The 16,132-nt window shown below is 36.1% G+C and overlaps 1 protein-coding gene across 11 annotated transcripts in view; it reads right to left on the bottom strand.

The window, feature by feature from the left end:
* LOC110049207 (rho guanine nucleotide exchange factor 7-like) overlaps positions 1-16,132 on the bottom strand; it is a 33,603-nt gene that overhangs the window by 13,851 nt on the left and 3,620 nt on the right. For all 11 annotated transcript variants that reach the window (XM_089293082.1, XM_089293083.1, XM_089293078.1 and 8 more), the window contains 20 exons: positions 15,945-16,048; positions 15,336-15,410; positions 12,956-12,994; positions 12,774-12,858; positions 12,565-12,650; positions 11,940-11,990; positions 11,632-11,675; positions 11,053-11,148; positions 9,963-10,017; positions 9,778-9,845; positions 8,110-8,188; positions 6,507-6,566; positions 5,970-6,029; positions 5,454-5,534; positions 4,616-4,678; positions 3,352-3,438; positions 2,691-2,769; positions 1,980-2,254; positions 1,701-1,874; positions 965-1,025 (listed from right to left, as the gene is read on the bottom strand). In XM_089293082.1, coding sequence (XP_089149208.1) covers positions 965-1,025; positions 1,701-1,874; positions 1,980-2,254; positions 2,691-2,769; positions 3,352-3,438; positions 4,616-4,678; positions 5,454-5,534; positions 5,970-6,029; positions 6,507-6,566; positions 8,110-8,188; positions 9,778-9,845; positions 9,963-10,017; positions 11,053-11,148; positions 11,632-11,675; positions 11,940-11,990; positions 12,565-12,650; positions 12,774-12,858; positions 12,956-12,994; positions 15,336-15,410; positions 15,945-16,048 — 1,722 coding nt within the window. The remainder of the gene's footprint in view (positions 1-964; positions 1,026-1,700; positions 1,875-1,979; positions 2,255-2,690; positions 2,770-3,351; positions 3,439-4,615; positions 4,679-5,453; positions 5,535-5,969; positions 6,030-6,506; positions 6,567-8,109; positions 8,189-9,777; positions 9,846-9,962; positions 10,018-11,052; positions 11,149-11,631; positions 11,676-11,939; positions 11,991-12,564; positions 12,651-12,773; positions 12,859-12,955; positions 12,995-15,335; positions 15,411-15,944; positions 16,049-16,132) is intronic.

Below are 16,132 nucleotides of genomic sequence, written 5' to 3'. Positions count from 1 at the left end.
TAAAGAAGCAATCACCACAGTGCATTTTTTTTTTTGATAAAACTGTTCTTGAGTTTTAACAATAAATCATACATTTACTTTTGCCATGAAAAAATAATTTCATTTCAAAATTTATTTCTTTTATAAATGTTTTTTACTTCTTATTTGAATTTGTAAATGATATAATTGTACAGTACAGAAGTGTAAAAGTGATTGTGCAGAGGATTTTGTGTCTGTGATGTTATTATCCTATGTAATTCATACAGATTATAACGTTGAATTTAGTAGACAAGATCATTAGGGGAAATGGTTTTTAAGCTACAGTATAATCTATGATGCATCATTGCTTCATTCTAAATTAAACTGTGATACATATTAACTACCAGGATACATATATTTAAAACAATTAGGACTAGTTTTCTATTTGGAATATAGTAAGTTCTTCAGCCAACTAAATGTAGACCTTACTTCGTAGTAAAACTGGCAAAAATGAACTACACGACTGATAGGTCAATTTTGAGTTTAGAAAAGAATTGCTGCCTTGAAACACCTTTTTACGTACATTTTTGTGTCTTTTTTTAGTTGCAACATACAGAACATTTTTGCTAACTCCTAACTTTCAGTCCTTCACAGCTCAAGTGCAATTTTTTTTGTGTGTGTGTGGACTATGGAGATGGCCCTACAGTTCTCTTGCCTGACTCAAAATAAACGTGTGGTGTTAATACGCTATTTTCGAGGTACCTTGTGCCGCTGTTTCAAAATTAGTCCTCGTGCAAAACCTTTCATATGAAAATTAGCTTGACTTGCATGAAATTGAAAATGTAGGCCAAAAACATTTTCATATGAATGGTTTTGCACAAAGATTCATTCTGACACAAGGGCAAAAGGCAACTCGGAAATGGCCTATTAGAGGTGTGGTATGGAGTATTTCCCATAAAAGTACATGTACTGTATGATGTATCAATTTACAAGTCTTTACATGTACCTTGCTTTTTCCTTGACGGGTGAAGTAAGCCTCTCATGGAGCGATGCGCTGTGGATGTGTCCTTCACAGAAATAATCAAATTTTATAATTCAATAAACAATTTAAACTAGACTTTTGGCTGCCTTTATTGTATTAATGTGTTGACCTTACACGCTGATTTGTGCAGGGAATGTTTTAAACGACAGGACATACTGTGGGCTACTCTAAGGGAAGGCAAATGGATTCAGTAGCCCTTTTGAACCTTTCATTTAAACATTAACCTGTTTCCCGAGAGGTCCACTAAGACAATTGACAAAAGTGAAACACAAAACTGTTGAATGACCAGAGTTCACGTGTCATCAAAAGGTGCAGTTAGCACGTTTCTTTTTTTTTTTAATCAAAGGTAGCTTTCTTAACCACAAAAAAGGATTGCACAATATTATTATATGGCCTGCTCTTGTAGCCGATATAACATGCGCTCTGATTGGCTAAATGTAGGGCATTATTCTCCCATAATGCCCACGGGCCAATTACAGGCTTTCAAAAACAAAGCAAAATGCCATGTGCTAAACAACTTATTGACCTTATACGTTCGGTCATAACAGGAAAATCTGAAACCTCAAACCTCAACCTTGCTGTATTGACTGAGTGATACGGCAAGGTCTCGGTCTGAGAACTTCCTGTAAAGACCTCACTCTCAGTTAATAAGTAGTTATTATTACAAGAATATGCACAATAATGGCAAAGTATCATGTACCTCCTTAGCAATCAGTGCATATGCTGGCCTCAGAGGAGGGGTGGGTTTAAGCCTTGTGAAATCCCAGTGTCCTTTTCTGTTTGGACTGTGAGGGGCGGAGCTGAACGTCGTCAGGTCTGTGGCTACTGAATGTGATGTTGACCCAGAACGAAACTTTGATCCATCACTGGAAGACTGTTATATGATAAAGTAAAAATTAACCGATTACATTGACGTGTTTTTTAACAAAAAATGTTGACAAACACACTGTATAGACCTCCTGTTAAATATCACATTTACCTGTGAATGCACTCCAGAAGTACTAAGAGACCCCTTGGGTGTAGCTGAGTTCGGCGGTGAACCAATAGATTCACTTCGAGGAGGACTTGATTTTGAATATGTCCGTTCTGATAGTGACGCAGGATGTCTTTCCACCCAGGGTGATGGTGATGTCACACTACCCTTTTCCGAGGATTGGCGAACCTTGGGACTTTGACCAGGGAACTGAACAGTGTCAAGCCATGCTGTCTTCTCGTGGGCATGGTTCGTAGACAGTTTCATGACATCTCCATTAACTGCAAGATCAATATAGGACATGAATAATCTGTCTGATGCAACCCCAAAAAATCCCTAAAATAATGATGAGGTAAATAATATTGTAGGTCCAAGAAGTGTCTCAGAAGGATGTTGCCTGCTTTTGAATTTGCACATGCATGAAACAATAAACCAAGGAACTTCAAAGAATATTCATGTTCATTAGCACAAAAGTTCTGTTTGTCAATTTAAGTTCCAGATCAATTGGTATATGTAAACTGTACAGGTATATAAAAAAGGTGCTATTTATTGTTTTGGTTGTGAAGGGTAAGGACAGGGGTTGTGAAGGGAGCTGGGGGATAATTACAGAGGATTTAAAAAACCTAGACATGTACTATGTAATAAGAGAAAATGGCAGTTCCTTCAGCAACAAGATAATTAAAAGGAAAAAGAAAACATTTCAAGACTTTCACTTGCCTTTTATTTCAAATGCATTCAAAATGCCCTCTGAATCTTCCAGTGAACGTATTGTCAAGTCTGAAAGGTCATACTTTTTCTGTAATGAGATCAAATAACAGTAGGTATGAACAACAGATCTATTTAACACGACTAAAAGAGGTCTACAGTATGAGAAGCTGAATATAATTCATTTGATAACTACATAACAGTGAACCAAATGATTTTGTAATTCTTAAGGTTTATCAGATAAACATCAAATTTCATCCTCCAGTACCTATGCAATGTTAACTATACAGGTCACATGAAAAAAGTGATTTGATCATTTCCCTGATAAGGTAAATTGCAGAGATCAAAAACATTACACATGTGTATAATCTCATTATAAGCTGTTAACAAAGATGTCAATGGCATCAAGTACAAAAATTGAAAAAATATAAGAAAGAACATCTAAATAAGGACTATTGTTTGCTCTTCATGGTTACAATAAAGATCTGCATACAACGAAATTAATAATGCCAAAGTTAAATAGAACAAAAGATATCGTAACACCTCCACAACAAATTCAATTCAACTTGCAAACAAACACTGCTATGACTAAAATACCTGCCTGAATTATAATAGAACACACAATAAGCTACTGTACATAAAATGTGTAACTATACGAAATGTCCAAATTTACCTCAAATCTATATCCACAGGCATTTGCATTTACTGAAAGTATAATCAGACAGTTTGGAAACAGAAGAAATGATCTTTCTCGGACCTCCTGGGTGGAAAATACACAAAATGCGTCAGGTCTTGTTGATAATGTAAGTTAAGTGTTGTTGTTACAGATAAGAGAATTCATTAGTTCAACAACAAACTGTAAACCCATGGTTCAAACAAAACATTCAGGAATATAGCACTGACATTGATCAAATGACCTGCTTGTCTGACCTTTTGAAAATAACAGATCGTATTTATAAGTTCCTTAGCTGTCTGTCTTTTTTGTACCAATGCATCATGACAATTTATTAATTATTATTTATTAATTTTTTACTTAACAATGGGGTGCAAACTACTCTGGCAAACTACATGACTGTATACTACAAGTAAAGCAGCCAGTACAGTAAGCAGAATATATCAAAACATTTAAACTACCACAAGTTTTAACCACTGCTTAGGCAGCTTTATTTTACTGTGAATTCAACACAATTAGGATGCAAAATTATGGTCACTATTCCATTCATCTAGATTTTCCAATAAACAATGCAATACACTCAATACAAGTTTAGAAGTTACAGAAAAACAGGTCATCCAAAACCAATGATATTGAGTTGACAAGAAAAAATAAAGAACTGCATTAGACTAGCCATCACTATTGTATGCTAAAACAACATTCAGAAGATCTAAACAGTAAATGTCTTCAGCCCCACAAAGGATGTCTGATAGATGAGATGTTACTGAACAATAATTTGTTTAATTAGCAAACAACCCAAGCATCCTGTTCAAGATTATCATTAAATGATAATCATAAAATTTTTATGATTTTCAGACTACATAGAAATTGACTGTTAGGACTGTGACCTGGTTGAAACAAACTACAATTGGTGAACCACAATAAAATACAAGTTATACAAAGAAATATTAACTGTGACTGCTTCAAAAAAAAAAAACACTTGAAAGAACAAAAATGTGTACAATATCAGTGTAACTTTGACACTCGCAGGACCTTTCTATGTTGAAACTTATTTTTCAGAAGAAAAACATGACAACATGAAACTTGAACCAAGTCTGTTTTGGCAGACCTCAGATTTTTTTCTCATCCCATTACTTTGCAAACTGATCAGTCACTTAGTACAATTTGACATCAATTATATTGTGCCTGAAACTAAATGCTACCCAGTATGGATTTAATTAGACATTTAAAACATCATTAAAAGCAAAATAACCAAAGCCATTACCCCATTTTCTCCATGTATAAGGAACTGTGACATCAAAATAAGATCTCCTTCTTTACTAATGTCCTGGAAGAAATCAATAAGTACTAATAATATAGCAGGCATTTATAAATAAATCAACCATTATCAACAGAAGTTCAAGTTAGTCAAGTGAACGAGTCTGTATACTGCGCCTGACCTGTTAAGTATATTAGCTGTATTAGCTGTCTAGGCTTCAGTTCATCAGTGATAACATTAAAGTTCAAGGCAGTTTTGGTCTGAAGTTTCAAATAGTTGAAATTTTATAATAGATCTTCAGGATACCTTTTGTGATTGTTCAAGATGACAATTCCAGTTATTGACTCTTGAAGCATTTCACACAGATGCTCAATATTTATCAATTCTACATTCTACCATATAAAATATATTCAGATTTAACTGAGCCACTAAGGGCTCTAAAATTTCAAGACTGTAACTTCATACGTCATTACTGATGGATTGAGCACAAAAAATAAATTTAAGTCTTTCTATACAAACTTGTTTTCTAGTGTTTAAGCAATCACAACAAAATGTACTTGTACATTTAATAAAGGTACTGTCAGCACAAGTCAGGAAAAAAGCTGAGAAAACGCTTTTCATTTACATCCACTGAAACAGTAACCTGGTACAACATGTAATGTTAATGTAATGCAAAGCAAGAAAGATCCACCCCAGATATAACAATGTACAGGAACAAGCAGCTCCATATTGTAGAAGCTCTGTTCTATGTACGTGCAGTTATCCAAAATAGTGTCAAAACTTCACTCTTTGGTCAAGTAATTTGGCCAAGATCTCACAACAGTTCTTGTCAGTATCATGTTACCTCTTCTTCCCATCCTTCTATTGTCCCTGTCAACATTTCTAACTCTGTTTCTTTCCTTTTTCTCGTCTCATGACAACTTGTCTGAAATCGGAAGAAATTACACATCCTGAGGCTGCAGCTGTGAGGTACTAGACGCAGCAGTAACATTGCACTTAGCTTTGTCTTGAACCTTATCAATTGCCGTCAAAGAGGAACATTCATTAAAACAGCAGTTAATCAGTGCAGATGTTGTAGAGATCATGGTACAGCAGGGATTTGTGACCATGACAACTATGCTGATAACAAACAGGGCAATATAGGAATTTTTTTACAAAAACCTTTTATTAGTTAACAGTGATTACAAGATAATAACACATGAAGACAACAATGGGTCATGCAAACACAGCAGCAATACTCATTAATGTCCTCACGCAGTTAAAAAGATTTCATTCTACATAATGTCATGTGGCACAAACCTGAGTTGATGCAAGTTAATTACAATTTAATAAACAAAAGGTATGTCTATATTATACATACAGTCAAATTCTGAAACACAGCTATTGCCTTCTTAGTGTCTAATTCGTCTACATGCCCTTCCTGCAGTAAAAGAAACAATAGAAGTCAAAGTTTAAGCTGGCTTTTAAAAGATGATTAACTCTAAATCCCTGCAAAAAAATTCTGAAGAGATTCTAGGACATTCCTTACTATTCTTAGCTCTTTTTGTGAAACAAGAATAGACATAGTTCTTTTAAAATTCTTGATCACAGTTCACAATTTTTTCCTGAGCATTACAGCTTGAAGATTTTTTTTTGAGAAACTTGACTGATTAAGAAATTGTTAAAATGCACAAAAGCTGAACAGCTCAAGGGAAAATAAAATATCAAATATGGCAAACACATCTGAATAAGACAACACCTTTGGCACTGTCAAATGAATGTCAACCAGAATTCATCTGTTGTTGACCTTAGCTCTGGTATTTAGCAATGTGACCATTGACGGCTTTTCTTTTTCACTAATTTCACAGCAACACTGCCTGTGACACTGGTAATTACTCTATTACTGCGTAAACTGTACCTCAAGGTGCCGCTCCAGTTCTTTCATGTGATTTGGATACTTGCCTAGATGTCTGAAGGGCTGATGGAGAAACAAGTTGATTTGTGTTAATTTGATGCAGAAAGTGTGACAACAGTTAGTAATTAATATTAATGAACAATTAACAGACTGCAAATCGCATTATGTCAATTTTCTTTTGTTTTAAAGCATATTTGATTTTAAATGTTATTGGTAGTAGTTGTTTTTTCTCCCATATTTTACCCAGTAAATAACTATTTTTTTAAACTATAAATTGTGCATTGGAATGTTAATCCTTAAAGACATATTTTTGGTTTAAACTGTGTGGTAAAAATTCTCTTTATGACCTTTGAGGTTAAACTAACATCAATTTTGGGTTCACATGTAGGGACATTTGCGATATTTAACAGCCACCTTTTGCAAACTCGTGCAGAATAATAAACAAAAATATCTTCAAAACATTACGTAATAAAACCTGAAATTCATTATGCAAGAAACACTGATAGAATATAATTATGGTACACAACATTGACAAAATGTAGCAATGTCATACTGTTAATAAGAATGTGTTTTCTAGGACAAAATGAGAAAAACAATCTAACCACAAAAATTGCACATAAAAAAGTTCCGAGTGAGATATGTTTTTAGTGGTTTAGACTGTGGATAAATATTGATGGCTACAAGAGACAGCAGTACCATGTTTAGTCTCCTTTGGTCTTCAAAATGAACCATGTGAGTTCAAAGTTTTTGAATTTAGGAATTTTGCAGCTTAATTGTTTTCAGTCACATAGCCACCTTAAGGAAAATAATGCACAATTCAACACTTAATCAAAATGGAAAATTATTTCAAAAACATAACTTCTGTGAATGATGGCTCAGTAGCATTTTTGACAATCATAGAAATTGAAAGGAAGTTAGAATGATTTTACTTAACCTGTGATAAAATAGTTAGTACACAATTAGATACATGTACTATTAGACACTGATTCCATTGTTTTCTTTTGTTAGTTTGGTTATTTTTAGCCTGTGAACACTGACGTATTTCCGGCTGCCACTTGTCTCTAATTACCAACTTAGAGACCACATGTAAATATCAATATTACTAACAGTAAATTCAGTCTGTAATTCTCTAAAATAGAGTGATTTTATCTAACTGCCCTTTAAAACAACATCTCACAATTGCAGAGTAGTCCAAAATAGCCTTGAAACCAAATATTTACCTTAATCACCAAGGAATCTCTCTTGTTTTGATTTCTACACACAAGGTCACATAATTTTATTTTAGTTTTGAAGCTTACTCATAGTGTCAAATATTTTGCTCTAAAAGTCATGAAAAACAAATTTGCATGAGCTCTGTTCTGGACAGCCTTGGGTAACATTTCATTCTTGTGAAAATGTTAAAGATTATAGTGCATTTTCGACTGATGCAACGGCAGCCATATTGGAGTCCCAAACCAATCCTACGGGAGCTGAACTCTTTTCTTATGTGAACACTTTCTTTTGTTCCAATAAATTTGCATGGCTGCTGGCCACGTGAGTGAAAACGCTCTATAGACCATGGCTAAAATGTTCTGTCTTCATTTTACAGTCAATAAATTCAACCTACATTACTGAGACTTGTTGTCAACGTTAATATCCCAGGTGCTGGTGCTCCTTTACTTTCAATAAACGCTGACAATTCGTCACTATGAATAATTAAAAAACATCAATCAGTAAAGATATTAAAGACTCTACATAAACACAGCTGCATACAGTTCACATAATGTCTCAATATTTTAAGTTTTTTCTTTTCTGCAATGCCCATGTTGTGATTCAATTTTACCCTTAGTACAATTTGATATTTTCTTTTCTCATATCTATCAACATGCACCAGAACAAAGGAAACCACCACATTGTACTGAGGGAAAAACTGAACCACAACCTACAAATGTGCGTACATCTGTATCTGGGTGTTTAGCTGCCAAGTCAATTGGCCTGTCGCTTGCTAGCCCCCAACAAGTAGATGAGCTTGGACCTGACAAGTCGATTAACCCCCAATTAAATCTCGCCTTTAGTTGATTATTATTCTGTCTCTTGCTGAACCAGAAAGCTTTGACAGCTGAGTCAATTATACCTTTGCTTAAAAGCCTATTTGTAATTAGCATTACAACATGGTGAGGTTTATCACACAAGGAGTGTAGTACACAGAGGAATGAAGTTTACCTGGTTTCCATTCTTGTCACATTATAATCAAATGAAATCCCATTCTTCTATCACATGCACTTTTATAGTCACGTTTAGCTTCGCGGTACTAACCAACCCATTCCTCTATCAACACACACACTCGGCTTCAAATCAGCAGCCAGAAATGTGACGTGACTCCAGTTCCCTTTTGCAAACAACCAACCACATGGTGGTGGCCTCATAATAAGTGTGCTCAACTCGGTCCTGGTTCAAGCCCTAATCGGAGACATTGTGTTGTGTTCTTGGGCAACACACTTTACACTCACAGTGCCTCTCCCCATCGAGGTGTTTACATGGGTACTAGCGAATTTAATGCTGGGGGGTAACCCTGCAATAGACTAGCATCCCATCCAGGGGGTAGTAGAAATACTCCTAGTCACTTCATGCTACTGAAACCAGGATAACCTTCAGCCTGAGGAGCCACTTGGCTCGTATGCAGACTTTAACTACCAACTTATGTGGGGGCTTTATCAACTTCCTGTTAGGGGCTAGCAAGTCTCTAGGCCTAATCAACTTAGGGGCTAAATGACTTACATGTACATGTACATTTAAAATATGGGGCAGGGAGCATGGCTTGCAATTCTAGCTAATAAATGCTGTTTGGATAAAAAAATTTTCTAGGGAATATTTACACAAACAAAATTACCAGGAATATATATTGAGCACATTACACACAATTTTGCAAAAGCTCAGGTCCTGGTCGCTCAAACACACTAAATCCAATTTTGGCAAAGTCTGACTCAAGCCAAAGCTGGTCAGCAGCCTTTGAGGGAAGCCATGCTCTTTGGGGTCTCAAACAGCAGCTGTGTAAGAATGTGCAGAACTTTGCAACAAATGCCAATTGTGCTTGTGGCATGCTTTTGCTATTAATAATGCTATTCACCAGGAAAATCCATATCCTGTGAATAGAACAGTTTGTCTTACAGTCAAACACTTTTCCACTGGAAAGTGATAAAATTTACAGATCATACCATTTGGTCAGAGCAAATTTTACAAAGTTCTGTTTTATTGAGCTGAAGAGTGGGGAAGGATTTCAAGAAATTCCAGTTACCTGTACTTGGTCAACACCTCAACTGCTCTAGGGTGGTTTGCACAGTACATCATGTAAAACTCCTTCATCTATCATTATTAAATGAAATCAAAAAGACAATACCGTCAATCCTCATTACCAAACACAACTAAAAAAATCATCATTAATGGCACTGCCAATCAACTATTAACGAACAAAGATTGTACCTGAGGAGCAATCTGTAGATAGCTAGCTCCCATTCTTTGCTGAGGTAAAGGGAGGCTGTATTAAAGAAATTCAATTAAAATTCAATTTAACAATTCAATTAAAAATTACTAGTAAATAATTTACTAATTAAAAGAATCATAACATTATGGTGCATGGTTTAAACTGAGAAATTGTCTAGAACAATGATCTGCACCACTTAAAAAGCTCTTTTTTTTGAATTTTTTTTTTTGTCATACTAATCTGCACCTCTTTTGTTTTTAGGGCTTAGGACATTATTTGTGTTCTTTACCTATCGTTTCGTTTGGCCAATTATAAAGAACAGTGTGAATGGTGAAGGTCGCCCCTAACAGCACATGATTATGTAGCACACATAAATTAACATAGCATGCACACACAGTGCATAAATTGATATACAATGCAATTGACGCTTACTGGGAAATTGTTTCCATCAAACTTGAACTACCACAAAGATTGAGAAGTAACATCCGTTGTTACTTTTGAACTTATCAACCTTTTTTCTGTTGTGACTTTCAGAGATGGTTCTAAATAACTTTCAGTGCATAAGATAATGGCACCCACACGGCACACCTGAAGTACGCTTTTAAGTGCAAAAAATAAACCACAATTATACTAATTCATCCTTCAATTTATACCCTTTGATAACATCAAAAAAATTAAAACTGGATAGTTGTGAGAATAAAGCATGTGTTAGACCCAGGAATAAAATAGTTGGACAGATTAAAACAAACTTCTACATGTACTTCTCAAACTCTTTAATAATTCATCGATTTTAAACAAAGGAAATCATGACCATGATGGTGCTTGGATATCAAAATTATCTTACTTAGCATGGATTTTTACGATTTTATTTATCCGTTTTCTCCTTCATTTTAGTTTTGATCGAGAAGATATATCAAACACTCAAGACAGTGTTTGACAATAATTTCCAAACACCTCGAAGTTTGTCAAAAATACTCCACTACGTGTCGTATTTTCAATTCTCTTCTCAGTGTTTGGAAATGCAGTCAAACACTGTCTTTCGTGTTTGATATATTACATGTACTTGTAAGCCACTGTGATTTCACTTACTGTGAGCACTCGTCCATGACATTAAAAAACATCTGCTGAAACTGTACAATCTCTTCAAAGTTTCCAGCGAGAACTTTCATGTCTTTCGCTGGTAATCTGTGGAACATCACATACAAACATTAGCTAAGGATCAACAACACAACAATAAGATGCAATGAAAAAAGTATGTATGCTCACTATTAACTACGTGTTCATGGTAGATATATACCACTAGAGGAGAAAAGTGGACGAGGATATGAAAGTTGAGATGTACTCTAGAAGCAGGAGGAGCTCAACATGCAGAACAAGACTACATTGCAGGGGTTTCATAAAGATGGCTTTTCAATAATTAAAAATAGCAAGACTGACAGTGCAGTCTTGACTTGTCACCAAAAATATAAGATGTGTTCATATTACAGTGATTTTCAATCATTTTCAAGAAGATGAGTGCATCTAGACCTCTCATCTAAACACACTTCTAAGTTAATAGATCTAACAACTGCAATATTTTCCTAGACATATGTTATTTCCTGCTATGCTGACAACTTATAACTTGACCACACAAAATTTCACTTACAGGTTTAAGACATGAATACTTACACGTTTGATGCTTGCAGGGGTTTTAAATAATTTTGCAGTAGGGCCTGCGATATTACAAAAAAATAACTGTTAAATCTAAAGCTCAAAACATTCCTCCCTGGCCAGTGCACGTATATATCTGTTTCAGTGTTATTTAAACAAAAAATAGATGTATCTGTGCAAAAAAATATATATATTCCGGTATGTAAAATTATGTGAATTAAAAATGTTTGACTTGTATATTTCCATTTTACGAATTAAAACATGTTCAATAAACCCGTACACTGTGGATTAAAGGAAGAGTATCTAGACTATAAATGAGGACTTACTTGCAGTTCACTAACATGGGCTCTCTCTGTATCCAATATATTTTGAACCACCTGTAGTTACAGTAAAACATCAAAAACTACTTCAAAAACAAGCCAAGAAAACAGGCAATCAACAAACCAGGCACTGGGGGAACAAACAATAGCCTAAGAACAGATCATTGGCCAGCTGACCAGATGAATATATATACTACCCTACGCAACACAATGCAATGCAACGCTATGATACGAAACGATACGATAATAACTGAAAGTCTCAGTCCAGGGACTTTGGCTATGTACAGACACATTGTTGTTCTGGCAACAGTCCTGCATAGAGAGGAAGATATTCAGCTCAAATGATATTCTTCTTGCTTCAAACATTTCATAAGTTCAACCAGTGACAACCCGATGCTCATTACACCCCAAATACATGTACTTCCATGAAGTAATGGCAATTTTTATTTTGCTGACTGGAGTCCTTGAGGAATTTTAAATTTGGTTGGACATGTATACATGTTATGTTCAATTTTTCATTGATTCCCAACAAACATATATATTAATTATTTTCTGTTTTAATTGTTCTCCCTAATTCATAGCACCTCTGATTCATCAAAACAACTTCACAGTAACAAAATACCACTCTCACCAGGTTATGATAGACTCTTGCACTTTCTCGTTTGCTTGATGATAATGAGGATGGCACAGGTGTAACTGGTGTTGTAGGTTCAGGACCTGTTCACAAATGAACGGTATTTTTTAGTATGTACACATACAGGTACATCCTAAAGCTGTTTTTAGTACATCATGTTTATACATGTACTTAAGGCAGAACAATACAAAAGGAGAGGTACACACTTGCTGATATTTCTTTGACATAGTTGCTGGGAAACCATCCAACTTTGCCATTTAAGGTTCCTTCCCACCATCCTCCATCCACCGCCTAAAGAGAAATATTGAAAACGAATCAACCAAACACTTACTCAACTATGGCTAATTTACATGTGCAGATATATTGGCCCCATTGGTTAAACACCTACCTTAGTGACTTCTAGGATGTCTCCTCTCTCAAAGCAAAGCTATCAAAAAAGAAAAGTAGGACAATATCACTTATAGCTCCATCAAACTTCCAAGAACATTCATCATCATCATCATCATCATCATCATCACCACCAGTCTCAATGCCATGTGACACATGAATAAGGCTGTACAGCACCAATCAGAAGAAACCTAAAAGGGGAACGCGTTTGCAAACGGGAACGGAATGGATACAGAACGGGTACGAGAACGGGAACGGAACGGGTACAGAATGGATACAGAACGGATACAGAACGGATACCGAACGAATACCAAACGGAAATAGAACGGATAAGGAACGGTTACGAATCACAAAAATGGAAAAAAAGCGTTCTCCAGAGTGCAAACTATAAGAGAACGCGTTCTTTAGAACACATGGTAGTAAGTTACGCTATCAGAGTGCTTACCAAGGATTTGGAAACGATGTAACTTTAATTACACGTGCTTTCAATTTTTGTCCAGCGCGGCGATCTTGAGAAAATGACAGAACAAATCATCTTATGTCTTTTTTTATTTCTTTTTACATGCACTAAGCAAGCATCTTCCCTACATCTTCTTGTCCATTTCATGTTCATCGCGGCCATTTTGTTATCGTCAACAAGCTCAGCTTATGTCCAAATAAGGAAATGGATGGACAAGTCGAGAAAGGTTTCCTCGTGAAGAGAAACAAAACAAAACATTGATGTCTCGGTTGACCTTTATTACGGTGTTGTTCACCAACTTTGCGGAAGGATCGGCGAGGGTAATGTTCAGTCTTAACTGAAAATTCGCCTGTGAAAATAACATCATAAAATGCTCGCTTCGGCTGTTTGTCAGTACTTTGCACTGCTCGCGTCCACCAGCCAAGTTTCTGCCGCATTCGCCAAACAGCTTTTGGCGATACTTCAATGTTAAATCTCACTTAAAGTATTTGTGTAAATACAAGAGCCCAAAGTTCATCTTTTGCTTGTATCTTTTCATCCATGGCGTTGAAAGTGCTTGGCAAGCTGGTTTACTTCTTCTTTTCCTCAGGCAATCGCACATTACCGGTCACTTTGTATCTTTTCGGAGAAAGACTTACTATAAACTGGCCTTGAAGTTACATTATCATCTTCCCGTATATTTTGAGTAACTGGACTCATATTTTCACCACGAAAATTTAAGTTCACTGTCTGTATTCTCGCAAAAAGGCGACAGTTTTAACCCATTTTATGAAATGCAAATGAGTGTCGCTAATCTTGTAAACAAGTTTTCAGAAACCTTGTTCCTCTGAATGAGTTCCAAGAACGCTTACCAATGGAACACTAATAGAACAGGAACAGAACAGCACAGAATGGACACAGAATGGGAACGGAACGGATACAGAACGGATACGGAACGGATACAGAACGGGAACGGGAATGCATGTGGAACGGAAACAGAACGCGTTCAGTCAAGCGTTCGCTGTTAGGTTTCTTCTGATCGGTACTGTATGTCAGGACATTCAGGGATTTTGTTCTAACCAGGCTTTTAGCTAGATGGTTGTCCAGGCATCCTGTGGATGGCCACTTTCTAAAGAAATGTCTTTTTTTTTATTTTTAATATGTTGCCTTGTAAATTGCTCATTTGAGCAGGCACTATTATAGCACATTTTGGACAGCCACTTTCCAAATTCTGGCTAAAACCCTGATTCTAACTTGAAACCAATGTTCCCAGTTGGAGCTGGAGTTTTTGTAGGATACTTATGAAACCCTGCATCAGGGTTAAACACCAACCTATTAAAACATACTTTGGACGGGACAGATTCTTGCAATGTATGTTATCCTAAATCAGGAATGATTACCAAACATCACAGAAATCAAGGACACCCCCAATATTTGAGTGATCAGAAATGCTTTCTCTTTCCCTTAGTTTTCTGTGAGTAACCATGATGGTCAGTGGCATCAACATCTACATACTGTAGTTTGCAAACTCCATTGCTTGCACTGAGGGGAGCAGGATAGTGTACTGGCTAGTGTGCAGGACTTCAGGTCAAGTGACCTGACAAGGTACTAAAATTCTCAAGAGTGTCTGTCTCCACCCAGGTATACAAACGGGTATCAGCGACTCTAATTCTGAGGGTACATGTAATCCTGATACGGCCAAGTGACCCTCCAGGGGGTGGGATAGCAGTTGCTTTGATATAAAACCCAATCTCAGCACACATCTTACACTACATGTAGGCTTGCATGCATGCAGACTTTACCTCAGCTTTAACCCATGGAAATTTGAGTTTCCCCTTGATGATAACATTACCTTTCCTAACCATAAAATTTATCATATTTAACCAACAAGGAAAGGGCATACTGACTTAAAATGTTACAAGCCTGCGAGTGGCACTCATACCTCATCTTCATCTCGTCCATTAAATGGAAAAGCAGCTTTAACAAGGTGGATACCACCTCCATAATCTGTCATTTCCTGAATCAAAGAACAAAAACAATATTATTAGACATGGTTTTCTTTGCCCTCGAGAATACATTTTTACCACTTTCCTTTGAAGATGGGACTTCAAAGCTTATTGTCTTTTGACAGTCCTGAAATTCATATTAACAACTGGAGTACTTTAAGAGATTAATGTATTTGAGGACTTGTGAAAATTACTTTCGAGCTACATGTAGTGCATTGTATTTCGAGCTTGCTGGCAACGCAAGCCCAAAACTTGGTTCTCTTTGCAACCTGCATTTGTGAGCAAAATTATACCTAGACCAACACCAAGGAAGCTAATTGGAAACTCCAATGTAGAGAGAGGTTTCAAACACCAAAGGTTTTCAAGGAAGGTATAAAGCTAAACTGGAATTTCCAAAAAGGTGCAGGATTAAAACCAACAAACCTTCAACAAAAGGGGTATGGGCAATTTTTGAATAACACACTCATACATATAGGTTACATAAGTTTCTATTTTACAGGTTCTCAAAATTCATATAACACAACGATAAAATCTTCTCCACTTACAAGATGTCTTGTGTCGTCAGCAGCAATGTCTTGTTCTGACTCGTGTGTTGTTTCTCTTGTTGTTACTTCATGGTGTTGAGTAAATTGCTTTCCCAAACCATATCCTGGATAGAACAAGAGAGGTTAGTTTAATGAAACACAATTTAAAAAATGATTTTCTAGTTTACAGGGAGAAGGAGTTCTACCAC

Source organism: Orbicella faveolata, unplaced genomic scaffold (genome assembly GCF_042242905.1).
Source record: "Orbicella faveolata isolate gen_17 unplaced genomic scaffold, um_ofav_v1 contig_25, whole genome shotgun sequence".
Taxonomy (NCBI): Eukaryota; Metazoa; Cnidaria; class Anthozoa; order Scleractinia; family Merulinidae; genus Orbicella; species Orbicella faveolata.
Note: the sequence above shows the minus strand (reverse complement) of the source record. Positions and strands in the feature narration are given on the sequence as shown.